We start from the raw sequence: 23,223 nt of genomic DNA on the forward strand, positions 1-23,223 counted from the left end.
TCTTAACCAACCCAAAGTCTTTCCAGCCTTTCTACGATAATTGGAACAAGGTCAGGAGGTATGTGTGTAATCAGCACATAGAATATATCGGTCCTAATTTTTTCACCTATCCTATTTCCTCCTGGATATATGCACACATACATGCGTGCACACACGCACACACTGACATCCCCACTCAGAAGGGCAAGTGCTTGCTCAGCTTACTTTAGGAAAGTAAAACATATCTGATGACATGATTTGGGAATGAGATAAATACTTTTTTACTACAGGGAAATTTTTTAAAACACTACCTACCAAAAAAATTAAAAACTCTTGAAAAATTGATCTGGCTCTTTTATAAAACATATGAAGTGATATACACAAAAACCAGAGAGTCAAGTGTAATACAAGTCAATTAGCATAAAAGAAAATGAGTCCATTTTCTTTTTGATTCTATACAATTTAATTATTTCATTGTACACTTTTTAAAGTCCCTGGGCATCTAGCGCGTCCTGGGTTTTATACACGGACAAAACTGCTCTGCTGGAGACAGTCAAGTTCAACGGTAGTTCCCTTTCGAACTAATCCATGATTGTTTAAGAACTGTAAGGAGTCTGGTTCATTTTTTATCTCATACATTATTTTTATTACAAATTCACTGACATCACTGTGGACCCAGCATGTCCTTGGGCTTTACCCACTCATCAAACTGCTCCGCCGTGAGATAGCCAAGCTCCACGGCAGTTGCCTTTAAGGTTGACCCATTCTTGTGTGCCGTCTTAGCAATCTTTGCTGCCTTGTCATACCCTGAAGAAAAAATCAAGAGGCAATTAGGAGTTAGGAGTGAAATTTGGTTTTCTAAAGCAAAAGGTATTGATATTGATACTCTTAAGTAACATTTTTTAATCTTAAAAATATTTAACAGTGATTATCTTGATAGTTGTCATTTCTTATATAGAATAAATCCTTTACTTTTCTTAAGTAATAAAGACTTAAACATACCTCACTTTCTACAAAAGATTCATTTCCAAACAGAAATTGCCTACTCACTCAGATATTTTCACAGGGGAAATAAAACGAAAACACTACAGCAGCAAGACATAAAAATATACATCTGAGTAATATAAATAAGTGTTGCTTCAGACAACATGTTTAACCAGAACCAATTCTCTTTCTAACAAAGCACTAAGAAGCTCAACGCTGCAGCACTACGGAAAACCGGCACTGCGTGCCAAGGACCAAGGAGGACGGCAGCCTTCTCCCGAGAGGGGGGCGGCGGGGCGCTGGGGGGAGCCGCCTCCAGAGCCGCTGCTGACAGCTCCTCCCTGCTCAGCACTGCACACCCTGCTCTTCCCAGACACACAAGGATACAGGCGGGGAAGTTTTAGCATAAAGACATCCTTGTCCACCAGATCACAGCTGTACCATTTACTTTGGAGTTACCTGCTTTTAGAATTAATAAAGGGGCAGGGAAGTTCTGCAAGTTGTCTTGATTTAATGTAATTTAAAAAAAAGTCAGAGTGGAATCACTGGATCATACGGCTAGTTCTATTTTTCATTCCTCAAGGAAACTCCATACTGTTTTCCACAGTGGCTACACCAATTTACACTCCCACAACAGTGCATTCTTTTCTCCACATCTGCGCCAACACTTCTTATTTCTTGTCTTTTTGATGACAGCCATTCTAACAGGTGTAAGGTGATGTCTCATTGTGGTTTTGATTTGCATTTCCTGATGATTAGTGATGTTGCAACCTAAGAGTCCATCAATAGATGAATGGATAAAGAAGATGTGGTGTATAAACATAAACAAGGAATATTACTCAGCCATAAAAAAGAATGAAAGCTTGCCATTTGTGACAACATGGATGGATCTAGAGGGCATTATGCTAAGTGAAAAAACTCAGACATACAAAGAATAATATTGTATGAAATCTAGTGAAATCTAGTGAATAAACAAAACAAAACAGAAACAGACTCATCCATACAGAGAACAAATGGGGGGTTGCCAGAGCGGAGGGGGTTGTGGGGAAGGGTGAGATAGGTGAAGGGGATTAAGAGGTACAAACGTCCAGTCCTCAGGTCAGTGAGTCGTGGGGATGTAACGTACAACATAGGGAATACAGTCAACAATATTGTAATAACTTTGTATGATGACAGATGGCTACCAGTCTTACCAGGGGGATCACTCTGTAACGTATGTAAATACTGAATCACTATGTTGTACACTTGAAACTAATAAAATATTGCATGTCAACTATACTTCAGCAATCAAAAAAAATATATGTCAGAAGGCAAAAGAAAGAACAGAAAAAGTGAAAATGAAACCAATGAAGGAGGAAGAAAAAAACACCCTAAGATCAGAAGACTATGATGAGAGGGAAGAAGCCAGCTGAGGCACTGTGATCATCAACCAAGCAAGACACCATGTGTCAGAATGCAGTTATCAACCACCCACGAAACAAATTACGGGCATAGTCACTTTCATTACTTAACTGAATTTGTGAATTCCAAACATGCTGAAAAGGGCACTTACCGATCAGAGTAACTTTGAGAAAGAATTCTCACATTAAACCTTTGGGGTCAATATTAGATATTCCGTCATTTTTTGTTAATGATGACAGGGAAGTCTGAGCATTATGCTGATCACCTTCAGTTCTCTTCTCCAATGACCAATCAGCCGGTTACACACGAGCACAAACAGGGCCCCGGCTGTGGCGTTGCGAGGCTCCTGCCGTCAATGTAAGGTGCCATGTGCCCGCTTGTCCCTGCAGGGCCTTTACCTCACGTTCAATTGATAAGACTTATCAATCCCTCAGTTTCAGGAGCACCTCTAATCTAAATGTTTTGGCAACAAGTTCTGAAGTACAGATGTGATGAAACATCCGTCACACGAGGTTTTGGGTTCCTCCAGCTGAACGCTGACATACAATAATTTTAAAAGGATCAAAATACCATGACCAATCTCAATACTACACCAAAGAGCAGGTGTCACACTGGGCTCAGAGCCACCTGAAGGGGTCAAATGAGCTTCAACTTCATGAAACTGAAATTGAAGCAGATGTGAAGCCAAGAACATAAAATCTGCTTGAAAGGTCAGGATTACAGAAGCAAGAACGTTTTAAAGCAGTCACCGAATCACGCCAAATGGCTGCACCATGCCTTGTTCTAGCGTAGAAAATCGAAGAGCATGTTCACAGCCTCGACTGAGCAGTAAGGAGACGGTGGGAAAAGGCTGCTGACCAGCATAACATAATGCAGCGAACGCCTCCAAACAGTGTACTTAATGGCCACTAGGGCCCGTCTACAATCCAAGTCGATAAGTTTGAATTTACATAATGAAATATTTACAATTCTAGAAAAGGCTTGCAATACAAAAGCCATGGTTTTAGATAAAATATTTGCATTGCCCCCCTTTCTCTACAAGCAATGAATATTTAACACTTTTTCCTTTGTTTTAATTGGTAACTTTCCATTTCTGAATTGAATGAAACAACAGAAACAAAGTGCAGCAGAGCATCTGGATAAGGTAGAAAATGAATTCATTCCCATTGCTAACCACCCAGTGCCCCCTAGTGACATTACCAACTGGAGGACCTTTCCCAAGTATCTCCCAAAATACGAAGCATCTGGATTCCATTAAAATTAAAATAAATTTGAACTACTACTTCTGAATTTACCACATTTCTTATAAAATGAAACATAATCAATCTTTTGAAAGAACTATGACACCATAAAAGTTATACATATATACTCTTTTAACACAATTTCAAATATTTTAAACAGGTTTTACTGAAACAGTGTCCAAAAGGAATCTGTTGTTCACAAACACTGACCCAGTAGCCTCAAATGTTTTTCAGTTTTATTTTGTATTCAAAATAACTATTATTCCTAAAAACCCTTACCTATATGAGGATTAAGAGCTGTCACCAACATCAGGGATTCGCTCATGAGCTTGCTGATCCTCTCCGTGTTGGCCTGGATTCCCACCACGCAGTTTTCTGTGAAGGAAACTGCCGCATCCCCCAGCAGCCTGGCTGAGTGTAACACATTTTTAATCTATGGCAGAGACAAAGAGAATTATTAAGCCTAACATTTTTTTGTGTTCGATAACTTATATTATTTGCTGTTCATCAATGAACATATAACTTGATAAACACACAGTATTCCCACAACTTGTAAGGCACCATACCCAAGAAAACAAGCATGAAAAGAAATTATGAACATCTGAGGACACAGAAATCTAAGAGGTGAAAAGCCATAAATATAAATAACTAAAACACAATACGGCCTGTGGTGTTATAAAACACAGGTACGAAATGTTAGAGAGCACAGAGACAGAGAAATTAACTCCAGGTGGGTGAACTGGTGAAGTTCCATTTGCTGGAGAGGACTTCAACAGCCGGAGATGGAAAAGGAATCCTCCGTGCAGAGGAAGGGAAGCAAAGACGCAGAGGTCAGAAAGCTCCGTGTGTGCAAGGCCATCAGCGAAGGCCGAGCTCCCAGCTCTTAACGATCACCACCGTTTTAGCCACGGTCACTTTAAAATAACAATATTTAAAACCAGTGTGAAATCAACTAGTTTACTCCAACATTTTTTTTCCTTTTGGTAACATTTCCACTATGTATAAAGATATATCCACAACCTAATCTCTTTTGGTCTAAAACTCCAGGGTCTGAAAACTATACTCCCAACAATGGACTCTAGTAGAAGGGACAGAACTTCAAGGTTTAATTTGATGCTAATGACTTTATTATAAGGCAAAGTGATTATCTTGATGTATTTTGTATTAAAGACAAAAAACAGATTTTTGTTTTTAAAAAAAAAAGATCACGAAGACATTTGTTTTGCACTGTTATTTGCCAGGCAGCTGGTGTTCTCTATCTGGAATCTGACCTGAAAGTGTCTTACGGGTCTGAGCTCTGCTTTGGTCTGTCTTCTGTTTTCCACTACAATGTACATTCCAGGAGGGCAAAAAGTCTGTCCTGTTTATTGTTCTATCATCAGCACTCAGTACAGTGTCTGATACAGACTAGTGCTCAATAAATATTTGACGAATACACTGAATGAACACACTTAACATCTGTCATTTGAGTGTTCTTATCAAATTAAAATCAGACTTTATACCAGATACAAACTGGAAGTAAGCCTCCAGCATATTTCAGATACAACACTTCACACAAATCAAGGACTCCAAATGCTGGGGACCCTGGATGAAAGATGACGCCATCCTGGTCCATCTTCACAAAGGTGAAGGAACAAGAACAGTTTTAGAGGACACAATAACGTTTTCCAGGTATGCAGATGAGGTGAAACCAATGAAAACCCTGAGATGGGGAGAGACGAGAACTGCAGAGAAAGTGCGGAGGAAACCAAGGACGGAGAGCATCTCTGGAGCAGCGTCAGGTCAGATGTTGGTAGAGCCACGGCAGGTCTGCTGGACAGAGGAGGTCACAAGCACTGCGAGAGCGACTCAAGCGTGAGCGGAAGAGAGACTGCTGCGCGAGGGAAAGCGCGTGTGGGCTATTCTTGCGCGAAGTCTGCCGCTGGAGGGAAGAAGGTGGCAGCAGCACGAGGGGACGGGGTTGAGGGAGGGCTTATTGTTTTAAACTGAGGAGACTTGAACTTATTTCTAGCCACTGGCATCCTCAGCGGCGAGGGACAAGGAAGGAACCCAGGCTCTACTTCCAGAATTTTTCTTCCTAATAAAAGAAAGGAAACTACCAAATTACTTCAGCTAAAAGTCACCTAATTAAATATCCAAGATAATCCTCTAACATTAATATATGCTTGACCTCCACTTGCTACTTATGTGTCACTCAAGTACCCAATGTGGAATCTCTAGAAACCTCTATGAAAGACAAAAACCAAGACAATTAGCCTTCAGTCAAAAACAATTAAAAATCAAACTTAAAGCTTACCATCATTGGCTTGAAAACATTCAACTCAAAATGTCCATTGCTGCCTCCAACGGTAACAGCGACGTGGTTCCCCATGACTTGGGCTGCAACCATGGTCATGGCTTCACACTGGGTAGGGTTCACCTTGCCTTCAAGAAAACCAACAGGGAAAGATCCCACATCAAACACTTCAAGGATCAGGTAAGATTAGGTTTTACGCCAAATAATCAAGAAAGGATGGAAAGCTAACCCCATTAAGTAAAGTAAGACATAATAAAGCAAGGCCGAGCCACCAGTGCTGATTAACGAAACCAGCCAACCAAGGGAAGCGGGACGAGGAGCCACAAACTGAATCATCCAACGGCTAATGAGTACAGCTACACATTAAACACAGTGCTCTCCACCTTCATGGCTTTCACTAATTCTAGAAATACCTATGGAGCCAGGCACTGAATATACAACGTTGAGTGAGGAAGATGCAGACCCTGCCCTCGCAGAACCTGGAAGCTGGGGAGAGCTGCTCAATCACAACGGACAAGCAGTCAACACAGAGCCGTGCAGGTGGCCATGGGAGCACTCAGAAGAGGCACCCACTGACGCCTGCAAGGCTTCTCAGGGGGGCTGACACGAAGCTGGAATTCTGTTCATCATGAGTCTCCAGAACCCACCACCCTGGGAACACTCCTCCGACAAGCTCAAGTTGGAACCAAACATCCCAGCTTCTCTGACAGCACAAGGCAACACACTGAGGAGATTATTTCCTTATCTGTGACGCTGCATTTCTCTTCTCCAGGCAATCACTCTGAATTTGCAATCAACTAAAATCACGTCATTTTTCAACATGAAGTACTTTAAAATCAGATCTCTTCTTATTCTACACACACGCGGATTTAAAAGCATCTACAGTCAGATCTTTCTCTTTCACCATTGGAAGTCACCTCGTTAGTTTCAGTCCAACCTAGAGAGGGCTTCATGAATCTCGATTCTGTCTTCTCAGCTTCGTCATCCACCAGTATGATCAGCATGCATTCTCTGCCCTTAGCCTCAGTCAGCAGTAACATGGTGAAGGGACAGAGCCCTTCAGCTTGGACCAAGATAGGCTCCCGTCTGAAGTCACCTCCTTAGTCACTCCTTGAATGGCACTGTTCACCCAGCCACATTCATCTGACAGCACTGCTCACACTTCTCCACTGGATTCAGTGAACATCGTGTGAATCTGTAAATGACTTGCTAGGATCCAGACATCAAATGTCCGTGTCATTTCCCCCATCTCACAGGCCAAAACTCAAAGCAAAAAATGAAATAAGAGGCGTTTGGTATAACTCGTTTTTTTTTTTGAGGAAGATTAGCCCTGAGCTAACATCTGCTGCCAATCCTCCTCTTTTTGCTGTGGAAGATTGGCCCTGAGCTAACATCTGTGCCCATCTTCCTCTTCTATTTTATATGTAGGACACCTGCCACAGCATGGCTTGATGACACCTGCCACAGCATGGCTTGATGAGCAATGCTAGGGCCATGCCCAGGATCTGAACTGGCAAATCCGGGGCTGCCAAAGGCAGAGCACGAACTTTACCACTATACCATCAGGCTGGCCCCGGCCATACTGATCTGTTTCCCCATCCTGAGGAACATTAGCCCTGAGCTAACAGCTGCTAATCTTCCTCTTTTTTTCTGAAGAAGACTGGCCCTGAGCTAACATCCGTGCCCATCTTCCTCTACTTTATATGTGGGATGCCTGCCACAGGATGGCTTGCCAGGCGGTGCCATGTCCGCACCCGGGATCTGAACCAGCAAACCCCAGGCCACCAAAGCAAAATGTGTGCGCTTAACCGCTGCATTTTATGCAATCATTTTAACGGCCTGTTCTAGAACTCTTTTTGCCTTTGATTGTGAAAGGCAGAACTATTCTACGTTTCCTAATGTGGAAATTAAAACACATGCTGCTAACTAAAATTCTTTTATCCTATATTGGTGGGTGATATTCCTAGAAGTTCTAATGAAAAGGGGCTCACAAAGACATTCTGGAATCCATGTGCTGCACCTGTCCCCATCATCTCTGGAGCACGTTAAACAAAAGGAGACATGCTCCATCGGTGAGAATGCCTGGGTTCTAGTCAGCCTCCTGTTCTCACATTGACCAGCTGTGTGATTACCTGGCATAATACTGCTTCCTGGTTCATTTTCAGGCAAGATCAGTTCTCCCAGACCGGAACGAGGACCAGAACCCAGAAATCGAATATCATTTGCTATCTTCATCAGACTGCAAGCGGTAGTGTTCATGGCTCCACTGAGTTCAACCAAAGCATCATGAGCAGCCAGAGCTTCAAATTTATTCGGAGCTGTGACAAAGGGCAAGCCTGGGAAAAAAGATAACTTATAGGAGTTAATAGGTAAAAGTACATGCTTTCCTAGTATCAATGAGTTAAACAGAAAGTTCCAGTATATGAAAAGCAAAAACAGAACAAAATAAAAATTTTACTTCAGAAAAAATGTGTAGGACTCAAGCTTTGTCTACATTTCTTTAAGAAGTCCTCAAGGAGCACAAAGAATCTGGTGATACTAGCACATATAAAGGATGCAAAACTAAGTACCATAAATATGTTGAAAGAAAAAAACAGTAGCTGCCTGCAAACACACGTGTATGACACCAGACGGCTCCCGAGTGAAGATGAAGACCAGGTAAATCACTCCGCTTTACCCCACACTCCTTTCCCAGCGCAACTTTTCCCTCATCTTAGGCTGTTCCACTCTCTCCTCTGGCCGGGGGCCCACAAGATTCCCTGAGAGTGTAAGAGCCAAAATGAGTCGGACATTCTCAGCCAACCTCTCCCATGTTCAAAATTTTAAAGATCCACATATTCTAAATCCCATAATACAGTTCTTCTCGATTAAAATTTGATCAAAAAACAAATCGCTGCTAGTAAGCAATAAGGAGCACTGTATAATTATCTCTCCAATCATCCTTTGCTAATATCTGCACCTTAATAAGAGTTTTCTGAAGATAACTTGTCTCTGATAATAGTTATCATGATCAAGAGCATGTATTCTACTAAAGGAAAGACAGGATTCAAAAAGGTCACTAACTCAAAGAAATATCTCAGCATGCCACAGTAAAAAAAGAAATTAAGTCTGTCAGTATCTGTAACATATTTATCACTCAAATGAATTTCCCAACCATCAGTTGATTCTGCCTGCTTTGAAAAGGAACATCAGAGAGAAAAAGAGAAAACAACTGAATAGTACCAGATAATAAACAAAGCTAGCATTTGGTGATTTCAAACGCAGGCTACATGAACTCACAGATGGAAAACTTTTAAAAAACACAAGGATAAACATTACAACTTCTGAAATAGAAGCAAAACATGTTTGATGGGAAAATATTACTTTTAACTTTAAATTCACAAGAATTCGAAGCAGAAATACCTAGAAACTATATGGACTAGTATAACGAAAACGAGTAATAGTTCACATTATCACTGACCTGTGAGTGCAGCCACTTTGGCAGCAACCTTTTCTGCAAAGCCAATTCTAGTATTCAAACCAGTACCGACAGCAGTGCCTCCAGCTGCTAGCTCGTAGATTCTCGGCATGGCAGCTTGTATTCTCGTCATTGCATACTTCACTTGTTGAACATAACCACTAAATTCCTGAAAAGAGAAGGAAATCAAGGTGAGAATATATAATTTCCCGTTGGCTTACTAAATGCATTGACAGAAGTTTTTAAAAATATGTTTCAGGTACTAAATTATAAGCTATTGAAGTGTTATTTATACTATTCTAACTCATACGATAAGCAAAGTAGAATGAGCAAAGGGAAGAATGAGGATTTATAAACTTATAAGATGGGACAAGGCCATTGATGATAACATGCAGCCTGTTTACTATCTAGTCTTTTAATGGAAAGCAAAGAAAAACAACACAGGAAACACACTTTAAAAAAGAACAACTTTACTAGATTAAATTATTGGTTTAATTGCAAGTGATTTCTTATTTTCTGGTGTATCCCAGACAACTTTGAGAAAGAAAAATAACTGAATCTTCCCAAGAAAAACACAAACACAGAAATATTCTCCATACAATTTCAGTTTAAAAACCTGACAGGGAACATGAGGACATTTTACAAGGACTCAAGAAGTTAAATGAGTCACTAAACAGCACAAGAAGCTAGCAGCGTAGAAGACCACAGCTTCAAGACACATTTTAATTCTGTTATTAACATCACGCTGCTTCCCAACATACGATGAACTTTAAATAAGGTAACCACAGAATATATGTTTTGAACATAGCAAGGGCCCTACTAAGAATTAATAGACAGGAGTGATGTCAGCAACATGGCGGAGTGAGCTCCCCTGGCACTCTCTCCCCTCCAAATTACAACCAAAAGGAGCAACTGCATTCCAACCAAAAAAATCCTAATAGCACAGAAATCATCAGAGACCAACAGCAGCCAAATGACGGAGGGCAGAGAGGCTGGAGCCGCCCTCAGAGGAGCTGGAACTGGGTAAGAGAGAACTTCACTCCCTCCCCTAGAGACTGGGATCGCTGCTGTGGGTGAAGGAAGCAGTGGGGTAGGGGCCACAGTCCAGGGTATCATCTATGACTCCCACTGCCCATGCAGTGGAAACTCTCTAATGGGGGAAAGCTTTCACATGTGGGGACCCCATCAAGCCAGGGCCCCAGGAAACCAGAGAGCGAGAGCTGATCCGAATCCAGGTTGGGGCATGATAGAAAGTGCCCCTCCTCCCCCAACCCACACTGCACACCGCCATTGGGCTTAAGGCAGACGGCTGAGAATGTGCTGCTCTCGACCCCCATCTAGTGGCGACAGGCTGTAACTGCAATTGAATAATAGCATTATGCGCAAAAACCTCTCCTCTACCATCCAGCAATTTATAAAAGCTCCAGACCAAAAGGAAAACAATAAAAACACAGAATTACGTCCTGAGGACTTGGAAATAGGTAAACTAAGTGACAAGGAATTCAGAATAGCCATCATCAAAAAACTCAATGAGGTAAAGGGAAATATAGAGAAACAAGTCAACGAGTTCTGGAGTTACTTCACAAAAGAGACTGAAACTGTAAAGAAGAATCAATCAGAAATACCAGAGATGAAAAATACAGTGGATCAGATAAAACAGAGCACGGACTCCCTGAATGCCCATGTAGACAGCAAGAGGAGCAAATTAGCATAATCGAAGATAGGGAGGTTGAATGGCTCCAGACAGAGGAAGAAAGAGAACTAAGAATTAAAAAAACGGAAGAAAACCTCAGAGAAATAGACGACTCAATGAGAAAATGCAATTTAGGAAACATTGGTGTTCCTGAGGGCGTGGAAAAGGAAAATGGAGCAGAAAGTGTGCTCAAGAACATAATAGCAGACAACTTCCCAAATCTAGGGATTGAGGAAGAAGTGTGTGTGGAGGAAGCTTTCAGATCTCCTAGATTTGTCAACGTAAAAAGACCTACTGCAAGGCATATAGCAGTAAAAATGGCAAAAATGAATGACAAAGAAAGAATACTCAGGGCAGCAAGGCAGAAGAAAATAACCTACAACGGAACCCCTATCAGACTTTCAGCAGATTTCTCTACAGAAAACTTACAAGCTAGGAGAGATTGGAATGACATATTCAAAACTTTAAAGGATAAAAATCTTATGCCAAGAATACTTTATCCAGAAAAAATATCCTTCAGATATGAGGGAGAAATTAAATCTTTTCCAGACAAACAAAGGCTAAGGGACTTTTTAGCCACGAGACTCCCGCTACAAGAAATCCTCAAGAAGGTCCTCATACCTGAAAAAAGAAAAAAAGGCAGAAAGGGGTCACAAAACACAGAGTAAGGGGACAAATAGATAGAATCAGAATAGGATAGCAAATATTCAACTATTGCATTAGGATAAAGGGAAGGAAATCACCAAAGCAAAGACAATCTTATGACTCTCACCACAAACTCACAACACAGGTTGGAATAACAGATGAAAATAATAATTTAGGAGGGGAGGAGGAAAGGGACTGAATCAGTTTAGGCTAAGGAAGTAGGAGACCACCAGAAAATGGACTAGGTTATGCACGAGATTCTGAACTGCACAGTAGCCATTAAACTAAAAAACAGAACAAAGACACAAAACATAAATAAGGAAAAAGCTAAGAAACCCAGTGTAAGAAAATTCAGGAGTCAATGGGTAGGCTAAAACACACAGGACGGGAAACACAGGAAAATCAGAAAATGAGCAACAGAATGATGGCATATTAAGTCCTCATGCATCAATAATCACCCTCAATGTAAAGAGACTGAACTCTCCAATAAAAAGACACAGAGAGGCGGGGCTGGCCCCGTGGCTAAGTGGTTGAGTTTGTGCGCTCCGCTGCAGGCGGCCCAGTGTTTCGTTGGTTCGAATCCTGGGTGCGGACATGGTACTGCTCGTCAAGCCACGCTGAGGCAGCATCCCACATGCCACAACTAGAAGGACCAACAACGTAGAATTTACAACTATGTACTGGAGGGCTTTGGGGAGAGAAATGAAAAAAAATAAAATAAAATCTTTAAAAAAAAAAAAAGACACAGACAGGCAAAATGGATTAAAGAATAAGATCCAACAATTTGTTGCCTCCAGGAAACACACCTCACCTCCAAGGACAAACAGAGGCTCAGAGGGAAGGGGTGGAAGACAATACTCCAAGCTAAAAGCAAACAAAAGAAAGCAGGTGTCACAATACTTATATCAGGGAAAAGAGATTTCAAGATAAGGCAGGTGAAGAGAGACACAGAGGGCCAATATATAGTAATCAAAGGGACACTTCATCAAGAAGACATAACGCTTATAAATATCTATGCACCAGACACAGGAGCACCAAAGTTCATAAAGCAACTACTAACAAACCTAAAAGAAGATATCAAAAATAACACAATAATAGTAAGGAACCTCAATACCCTACTCACATCAATGGACAGATCATCCAGACAGAAAATCAACAAGGAAACAGTGGAGCTAAACGAAAAGCTAAAACAGTTGGACTCAATAGACATATATAGAACACTCCATCCAAAAACAGCAGAATACACATTCTTCTCAAGCGTGCATGGAACATTCTCAAGGATAGACCATATGTTGGGAAACCAGGCAAGCCTCTACAAATTTAAAAAAATTGAAAAAATAACAAGCATCTTCTCCAATCATAATGCTATGAAGCTAGAAATTAATTACAAGAAAAAAGCTGAGAAAGGCACAAGGATGTGGAGACTAAACAATATGCTATTGAACAAGCAATGGATCATTGAAGAAATAAAAGAAGAAATCAAAAAATACCTGGATACAAATGAAAATGAAAACATGCCATACCAACTCATACGGGATACAGCAAAAGCTGTATTAAGAGGAAAATTCATCACAATACAGGCACATCTTAACAAACAAAAAAAATCCCAAATCAGCAATCTTAAACTACACCTAACTGAATTAGAGAAAGAACAAACAAAGCCCAAAGTCAGCAGAAGGAAAGAAATAATAAAAATCAGCAGAAATAAATGCCATTGAAACAAAAAAGGCAGTGGAAAGGATCAATGAAACAAAGAGCTGATTCTTTGAGAAGATAGATAAAATTGATAAACCCCTAGCCAAAGAAAAAAAGAGAGAAAGCTCAAATTAACAGAATCAGAAATGAAAGAGGAGAAATAACAGACTCCACAAAAATACAATGGATTATGAAAGAATACTATGAAAAACTATATGCCAACAAAATGGATATCCTAGAGGAAATGGATAAATTCTTGGATTCCTACAATCTCCCAAAGCTTAGTCAAGAAGAAGCAGACAATTTGAACAGACCAATCACAAGGAAAGAGATTGAAACAGCAATCAAAAGCATCCCAAAGAATAAAACCCCAGGACCAGATGGCTTTCCTGGGGAATTCTACCAAACTTTCAGAGAGGATTTAATAGCTATCCTTTTCAAGCTATTCCAAAAAATTAGGGAGGATGGAACACTTCCTAACACATTCTACAAGGCCAACATCATGCTGATACCAAAGCCTGACAAAGATAGCACAAAAAAGGAGAATTACAGGCCAATATCACTGATGAACATAGATGCAAAAACTCTCAACAAAATTTTGGCAACCCGAATCCAGCAATTCATCAAAAGGATCATACATCGTGATCAGGTGGGATTCATATCAGGGACACAGGGATGGTTCAACATCCGCGAATCAAGCAACGTGATACACCACATCAACAAATTGAGGAATAAAAACAACATGATCATCTCAATAGTTGCAGACAACTATTTGACAAGATCCAACAGCCATTTATGATAAAAACTCTGAACAAAATGGGGATAGAAGGGAACTACCTCAACATAATGAAGGCCATATACGACAAACCCATAGCCAACATCATACTCAATGGGCAAAAACTGAGTGACATCCCCCTGAAAAGAGGAACGAGACAAGGATGCCCTCTATCACCACTCTTATTTAACATAGTACTGGAGGTTTGGGCCAAGAAATTAGGCAAGAGAAAGGAATGAAAGGAATCACATAGGGAGGGAAGAAGTGAAACTCTCACTGTTTGCATACAACATGATCTTATATATAGAAAACTCCAAAGAATCCACTGGAAAACTTTTAGAAGTAATCAACAACTACAGCAAAGTTGCAGGGTATAAAATCAATTTACACAAATCAGTAGCATTTCTATACTCTAATAATGAACTAACAGAAAAAGAACTGAAGAACACAATACCATTCACAATCGCTACAAAAAGAATAAAATATCTCGGGGTGAATTTCACCAAGGAAGTGAAAGACTTATACAACGAAAACTACAAGACTTTTCTGAAAGAAATAGATGACAACATAAAGAGATGGAAAGACATTCCATGCACATGGATTGGAAGAATAAACATAGTTAAAATGTCCATTCTACCTAAAGCAATCTACAGATTCAACGCAATCCCAATCAGAATCCCAATGACATTCTTTACAGAAATAGAACAAAGAATCCTAAAATTCATATGGGGTAACAAAAGACCCCAAATTGCTAAAGCAATCCTGAGAAAAAAGAACAAAGCTGGAGGCATGAGAATCCCTGACTTCAAAACATACTACAAAGCTACAGTAATCAAAACAGCATGGTACTGATACAAAAACAGGTGCACAGATCAATGGAACAGAATTGAAAGCCCAGAAATAAAACCACACATCTATGGACAGCTAATCTTTGACAAAGGAGCTGAGGGCATACAATGGAGAAAAGAAAGTCTCTTCAACAAATGGTGCTGGGAAAACTGGAAAGCCACAAGTAAAAGAATGAAAATTGACCATTCTTTTTCACCATTCACCAAAATAAACTCAAATTGGATCAAAGACCTAAAGCTGAGACCTGAAACCATAAGGCTTCTAGAAAAAAACGTAGGCAGTACACTCTGACATCAGTATTAAAAGGATCTTTTCAGACACCATGTCTTCTTGGACAAGGGAAACAATAGAAAGAATAAACAAATGGGACCTCATCAGACTAAAGAGCTTCTTCAAGGCAAATGAAAACAGGATTCAAACAAAAAAACAACCCACTAACTGGGAAAAAATATTTGCAAGTCATACATCTGACAAAAGCTTAATATCCACAATATATAAAGAACTCACACAACTCAAACAAAAAGTCAAACAACCCAATTAAAAAATGGGCTGGAGACATGAACAGACATTTCTCCAAAGAAGATATACTGATGGCCAATAGGCACATGAAAAGATGCTCATCATCGCTGATCATCAGGGAAATGCAAATCAAAACTACACTAAGATATCACCTTACACCCGTTAGAATGACAAAAATATCTAAAACTAATAGCAACAAATGTTGGAGAGGTTGTGGAGAAAAAGGAACCCTCATACACTTCTGGTGGGAATGCAAACTGGTGCAGCCACTATGGAAAACAGTATGGAGATTCCTCAAAAAATTAAAAATAGAACTACCACACGATCCAGCCATCCCACTACTGGGTATTTATCCAAAGAGCTTGAAGTCAGCAATCCCAAAAGTCCTATGCACCCCAATGTTTATTGCAGCACTGTTTACAATAGCCAAGACGTGGAAGCAACCTAAGTGTCCAGCAACAGACGAATGGATAAAGAAGATGTGGTACATATATACAATGGAATACTACTCAGCTGCAAAAGAGAACAAAATCATTCCATTTGCAATAACATGGATGGACCTTGAGAGAATTATGTTAAGTGAAATAAGCCAGCGAGAGAAAGATAATCTGTGTATGACTCCACTCATATGAGGAATTTAAAATTATGGACTAAGAACAGTTTAGTGGATACCAGGGGAAAGGTGGGGTGGGGGGTGGGCACAAAGGGTGAAGTGGTGCACCTACAACATGACTGACAAACATTAATGTACAACTGAAATTTCACAAGATTGTAACCTATCAATAACTCAATAAAAAAAATTAAAAAAAAAATGGGCAGGAGACATGAACAGACATTTGTCCAAAGAAGATATCTGGGTGGCCCACAGGCACATGAAAAGATGTTCATCATTGCTGTGCATCAGGGAAATGCAAATCAAAACTACACTAAGATATCACCATACACCCATTAGAATGATAAAAATAACCAAAAGAAATAGTAACAAATGTTGGAGAGGTTGTGGAGAAAAAGGAACCCTCATACACTGCTGGTGGGAATGCAAACTGGTGCAGCCACTATGGAAAACAGTATGGAGATTCCTCAAAAAAATTAAAAATAGAACTACCATATGATCCAGCTATCCCACTACTGGGTATCTATCCAAAGAACCTGAAATCAGCAATTCCAAAAGTCCCATGCACCCCAATGTTCACTGCAGCATTATTTACAATATGTGGAAGCAACCTAAGTGCCCATCAACTGATGACTGGATAAAGAAGATGTGGTATATATACACAAAGGAATACTACTCAGCCATAACAAAGAACAAAATCATCCGATTTGCAACAACATGGATGGACCTTGAGGGAATTATGTTAAGTGAAATAAGCCAGATAGAGAAGGACAATCTCTGTATAACTCCACTCCGATAAGGAATTTAAAACTGCAGACAAAGAGAACAAATTAGTGGCTACTGGGGGAAAGGTGAGGTGGGGGGTGGGCAGAAAGGGTGAAGGGGTGCACCTGCAACACGACTGACAAACAATGTACAACTGAAATTTCACAAGATTGTAACCTATCATTAACTCAATAAAAATTAAATTAAAAAAAGGATTAATAGACAAAAGGCATAAATTGGAACTTGACTGGGCAAGCCAGGAAAAATGGTTATACTAAACCTATCTTTTTTCCCTGCCTAAACACACTGAAAAACCATGAATACTTTTGATTAGTATTAGGATTTCATACTGCTCTAAAGAAAACATATTAGAAGTTATAACTCCTTTCAAGTAGATCCGAACCATCTGATCTAATACCACTCATATATATACCAGGCTGGATTACTTAAGAAGTATATTTTTATTGGGGTAAAAAGACTGCACAAACTCAGAAGACAATTCCAAGAAAAGCAAGTATAAATGCTTCTGAGAAGACCAAGTCAAACAGAAAAATATAACTTTCTGTCATAATAGGTAAAATGATGATTTTACACAGGAGGCTGAGTCATGGCCCAAATGGACTTCAGCACAGTGGTTTTCCAACATGCGACACACACAAAAAAGGAAAAAATTAGAAACCAGGGGGATACTCAAAAGTTTCAAAGATATATGCTGTATCTTCTTAGCAATTACACATGGTACTAATAAAAATAAGACACAGACTTTTGAGGCAACTTAATTTAGTGAGCTCAATTTAGTCATCTCATCTGTATTCCAACTAATCGAGTTTTCCTCATCCCTTCCATGATAAAATTAAGCTAAATGATCAAGCTTTTGCCAATGTCTGATATCATCTGAACAAAACTACAAATGGACTCCTCCCAAGAAAGCAGCAGCCAAACTCTCACCCTCACCTCAATTTCTACAAAACCATTATCTGATCACCATCATTTGACCTGCATATATAACCATCCCTTGATCTATAATTTGTAGATGTCCTACCTTCCAAAACAAAGAGTTTACTAAAACAAAACCCGCTCCTTGTATTGCCTTACATTTCCTTTGCATGTCATTAGACGGTCTTTAAGGTACTGATAAAAAAAACATAAAAATGCTTTCTGCTATTTTGGAGAAGAGAATAACACCTTTTTCACACATGACTAAAACAATTTTAAAGAGTAAGATACGCTGCGTTTAATGACTTTAACTTTTAAGGAGCCTATTAATTCAGAGCGAGATGGAAGAAACTAACATATTGTCACTGCTGAAGACAATGACAGGGACACCAAGTGTACTTACTGTATGTCAGGAACAGTTCTAAGCACTCGACGTGAATCACTCTACATGAATCTATCCTGTGAAAGAGACATTACTTTCCACATTTTACAGCTCAGCAAACTGAAGCATGGAAAGACTAAACAATTTTCCTAAGGTTCAATAGCTTATTCACAGCAAAGCTCAGATTTGAACCCAAGCAGACTGACTTGGAGTCTGGCTCATAACCAGTACATTCTGCTCCTCCCCTAAGCGGCCGTCAATCAAAACTATCTACCTGTTAATGCAGAACAATGTCCGTCACTGAACTAAATTGTCATACACTTGGCCTTTCAAACCAGTGTGATCTGGAGGGAACTATGTTAGCCATGTATACCAAGCCCTAAACTGAATCAAATCCAACCACACTGCTATACCTGCCCAAGCGTCAGCGGAACAGCATCCTGTGTGTGAGTGCGCCCAATTTTGATGATCTGGGCAAACTCTTTGGACTTGGCATCGAGGGCATCGTGTAGCTTCTGCAGTCCCGGGAGCAGCACTTCATGAACTTCTATTGCAGCAGCAATGTGCATTGCTGTGGGGAAAGTGTCATTTGAGCTCTGTTGGAAAATTTTCAAAAGAAAGGTAAGACATTAAATCAGAGGCAACAAAAAACAAACTTGAACGCCTCAATTAAAAAAGCTCACTAAACTCAGGGTATTTAGTATTCAATTACTTTTACATGTGGTAAGTCACAGGTCACTTAGGATCAAATGAGAAGCAACCTCATTTCCTTTATGGAATGTATTTAGGACTGTATTACCTACCATGAAGGTACTATATATTAATTACTATTATATCTGCCTGCTAATAAATGACGGCAAGATACAAAGAAGTCCAGTTAACAAGTGCGTATAAGAACAGCAGTAATAAAGTATCTTATAGTTATACAGTGCATACAGCCTCTCAGAGACATTTCTTCAGGGGCCGGCCCTGTGGCCAAGTGGTTAAGTTCGCATGTTCTGCTTTGGTGGCCCAGGGTTTTGCTGGTTCAGATCCTGGGCGCAGACATGGCACCGCTCATTGGGTCATGCTGAGGCGACGTCCCACAGAGCACCACCAGAGGCACTCGCAACTAGAATACACAACTATGTACTGGGGGGCTTTGGGGAGAAGAAGGGGAAAAAAGAAGATTGGCAAACACTTGTTAGCTCAGGTGACAATCTTTAAAAAAAAAAATCAAACATTTTTTTCATTTATTATACTTGAGGAAAATTGTGTGAGGCAGGTAAACCACTTTAAAAGTAGGAAAGGCAAGCCGTCAAAGACATTATGTGACTTGCCAAAATATTTAGGACTGGCAGAAGTGGGACCTGACCAGGTCATCTAACTGTGCTCTTTCCTCAGCTATACCCCTATACTTCTAAATTACGATGCTATTCAAAAAGACAGATTCATTTTTTTGTAACTTTTTATTATGGAAAATATCAAACTACTTACAAAAGTAGGATGAATGGTATAAGAACACTCATGGTACCTATCACCTAAATTCAAATGACTATCAGCATACAGCCAACCTTGCTCCACCTATAATACCACCTCATCTGTCCACCTGACCATACACACTGGACTACTCTGACGCAGATTTCAGACTTAGCATGTAGAAAAGATAAATTCGTATTTAAAGGCAAGCACTGAATTTGAAAAATCCTTTATACAATGAAAATCCTTTATACAGTGAAAAAACCCTCCCCCTTAATAATTAAGATATATTAGATTATACCTAGTATCCAGATCTTGGTTTCTAAATATTATTTTCCAATAAAATGGAAGGTCCTCTAAAAGCTCCTGGGAAAAATGGGTGCTTACGAGGGCTAGGGCAGGAAAAAAAGAAGATGAGGATCCTGGAGCATCTCACAGTGCAAGAAAGTAAGTAGGCACTTTAAAAAAAAAAGGATGTCCAAAGGACCCAGGAGCCAACAGAGAGGACTCCCGAAGCCAGAAGAAGTTGAGCAACGATATAAATAAGAAAGTACTGGATTATAACCCTAAGAAAAAATGTCCACGAATCCATACTGATGCGCACAACGACTGAACAAATAAATAAATATGGGGGGAGAGAGAAGAGGACATCTTCTTTACAGAAAAATGTCAGTTAATGACTGTACAGGGAGGAGGGGAAGAGAAAACCACCACTAAACCCCACGGCAGTAAGGGCTGCAGGCAAGATCCACCGAGGGTGCTGAAATGCGTGGGCCAGAGTTTAAGGAGAAAGAGGATACCTGCACAGCCTCAAAGTTCTCTATTGATTCTGTGGTGATTTTAACACATACAAAATTTCCTGACACTCCTCCCTTTAGCAAGTGAAGCCAAGCGTACTGCGCAGAGCACAGGCCCGACTCAGTGACTCACTTCTAACCAAGAGAGGACGGAAGGTGGAGGAACCTGGCAGACGCCATCTTAACCCAGTGATTCAGGCTAACATCACCAGCACCAGGGCATGCTGCTGTCATGACCCCCCAAATGATGCAATGAGAAGGGCCCCCCCTTCTTTAACAGTATTCCCAAAAATCCAGTCTCAGTCCAATTACGAGAAAAGATCAGACAAACCCAAACGGAGGGACATTCTACAAAATACCTAACCACTACGTTCAACAGTGACGACAAATTGCCACAGATGGAAGGAGGCTGGGGGGATGCGATGACTAAACGCAGTGTGTGGCCTGACCTGAATCCTAGAAGAGAAAAAGGACACTGGCAGAAAACTAAGGGAATCCTAACACAGTCTGTTTAGTTAAGAGTGTGCACGAATGCTAATTTCTCAGTGTGATAAATGCGCCAGGGGCATGTAAAACGTCTAACGTTAAAGGAAGCTGGTGAAGGGTATACAGGGACTCATCGAAGTGTCTTTCAATTCTTTTACAAACGTAAAACTATTTCAAAATAGTTCTTAAAAAATAAACCAAACAATAAAATTATAACATATACTAAATTTAGGTGTCCTAAAAGTGATTTTTTTTTCCCTAAAAGTGATCTTTATGAAGTTTAAGACATAGACCCAAGATTCCTAAAAGAAATAAGAAGATATAAGAAGCCTTTTTCATTAAAGAATATAAGCATAATGAACCCTCCTTGTCAAAAAGCTAACGCTTGTTTTACAAGAAAAATCTCAGGTATTCTTTTCAATTTATAACAAAGAAAAGAAGAGACCATATACTGACCTGGCTTTTATTAACATGATCATTGGGGTGCACGGGCTTCTTGCTGCCAAGTTCACCTCCTAGCATTTCAATTGCTCTATTGCTAATGACTTCATTTACATTCATATTTGTCTGCGTTCCTGATCCAGTCTGCCACACCACAAGAGGAAAATGCTCATTTAATTTACCTTCAGCTACCTGTAGAACAAAATGATAAAAAATGAATTTTTGAAAAGAAGAAATATTCAATATCCACTTAGCTATTTTAATCAACTATGATTAAGTTGGCACCACTTACAGTACCAGTTTAAAGATGTTCCCCTTTTTCATATGCTAAACGATTTACTGCTGGTGCCAGAGTTCGTGGTGCACCGCTCGCTCCAACCACGGCTACTTTAAAGGGGGAAGATCATCTGCCGTTCATGGCACAGCAACTTCACCGATTCCAAAAGAAACCTGACTCAAAACCATCTCTCTTCTATTTCTCCAACTGCTTCCTCTAATAAGCCCCAGACAGGGCCCCTGTTAAGGCTGGCAAATGTGTTAATGTGTTAGATACATTTCCTGTTGGTGCTCAGCAGGAATACCCAGCAGATGTTAGAGCCAGAGTCAGCACGATAATGAACTACTGACTTGAGAGAGTGAGCTCACTAATAGCTACTTCATCGCACAGATGTCCGGTGAGCAGCAACTGCCAAGTGTAGAGAGAAACACGGTCCAGATTTGTCCCTATTTTTCTCATATTTTTATACTTTAAGTTAATGTGTTAGTTTCTGAATTGTAAGCTTTCTAAGAGAGTCAGTGCTTAACTTCATTTTCTGGAATAATTTTAGCTTAAAAATATTAGCATGCACTTTAGAAATCTATTAACTTAAACAATTGGTTCACTTTAAAGTAAAACTTTTTCCTTTTCCTAGTTACATAAAAATAATGGGTGATCAGTATAGTAGTCATCATAGTTCTACCCCTCATATAACGACTCCCAGCCTTTTGGCATCTCCCTCCAGTCTCCACTCCAAGCAACGGGAGTGTATATGTATATACGGAAAAACGCATGTTTTCTGTTCATTTTTGCTAAACAAAATTAGGATCATAAAATACATACATTTTGCTACCTTTTCCCCTACGTCTCATATGGTAGGCTCTGTTATATGATATTCTTTAAAAAACTAATTTTCTATGACTGCACATTATAACTTATCTAATCAGCTGTTAGGGATGGATACTGTCTAATTTCTTATTATTATAAACAGTACTGCAATGAACATTATGTATAGAGTTTTTAAACTGTTATCTCTCATTGCCTCCTTAAGATTAGTGAGATTACATTCTCCATACATATTATCAAATAATCGACTAGTTTTAAAAGGAATCATTTATACATAAAATAAGAAATCAAATACATGTTTAAACAGCGTCTCTTCAAAAATTTTTAACTATTCAAATTAAAAGAAAAAGTCAAGAGAATTAAAAAGAAAAGGTATAATATCATCCAGAAATTCTGCCACAATACAGTATTTTAAGCACCATATTAACATCCTCACCAAACAATAATGCTCCCACACTACCTTGAAATTCACTAACTCAAGAATTCACAGTGCCCCTTTCCTCCTGCCAAAGCTTATCATCATCTGGTGGATGATATGGGTCTGACGCCATTAAGTAAACACACTTATCACCTCCTACCTCATCTGCTGCCTTCATTATTGCATTAGCAATCTTTGGATCAAGACCATAATCCTGGTTTACTTCAGCAGCCGCTCGCTTCAGGATGCCAAAAGCTTTAATAACTGGAATCTAAAATTGATCAAAAAAAA

The 23,223-nt window shown here is 39.8% G+C and overlaps 1 protein-coding gene across 1 annotated transcript in view; it reads right to left on the reverse strand.

Annotated features, from left to right (window-relative positions):
* Window positions 1-597: 597 nt before the first annotated feature.
* FH (fumarate hydratase) overlaps window positions 598-23,223 on the reverse strand; it is a 33,691-nt gene continuing 11,065 nt past the window's right edge. The window contains exons 3-10 of the mRNA XM_014858925.3: window positions 23,093-23,203; window positions 21,428-21,604; window positions 18,644-18,826; window positions 9,362-9,527; window positions 8,034-8,237; window positions 5,902-6,029; window positions 3,885-4,038; window positions 598-786 (exon numbers count right to left, since the gene is read on the reverse strand). Of these exons, the coding sequence (XP_014714411.1) occupies window positions 644-786; window positions 3,885-4,038; window positions 5,902-6,029; window positions 8,034-8,237; window positions 9,362-9,527; window positions 18,644-18,826; window positions 21,428-21,604; window positions 23,093-23,203 (1,266 nt within the window). The 3' untranslated portion in view covers window positions 598-643. The remainder of the gene's footprint in view (window positions 787-3,884; window positions 4,039-5,901; window positions 6,030-8,033; window positions 8,238-9,361; window positions 9,528-18,643; window positions 18,827-21,427; window positions 21,605-23,092; window positions 23,204-23,223) is intronic.

Source organism: Equus asinus, chromosome 30, assembly GCF_041296235.1.
Source record: "Equus asinus isolate D_3611 breed Donkey chromosome 30, EquAss-T2T_v2, whole genome shotgun sequence".
In the NCBI taxonomy this organism is placed as follows: Eukaryota; Metazoa; Chordata; class Mammalia; order Perissodactyla; family Equidae; genus Equus; species Equus asinus.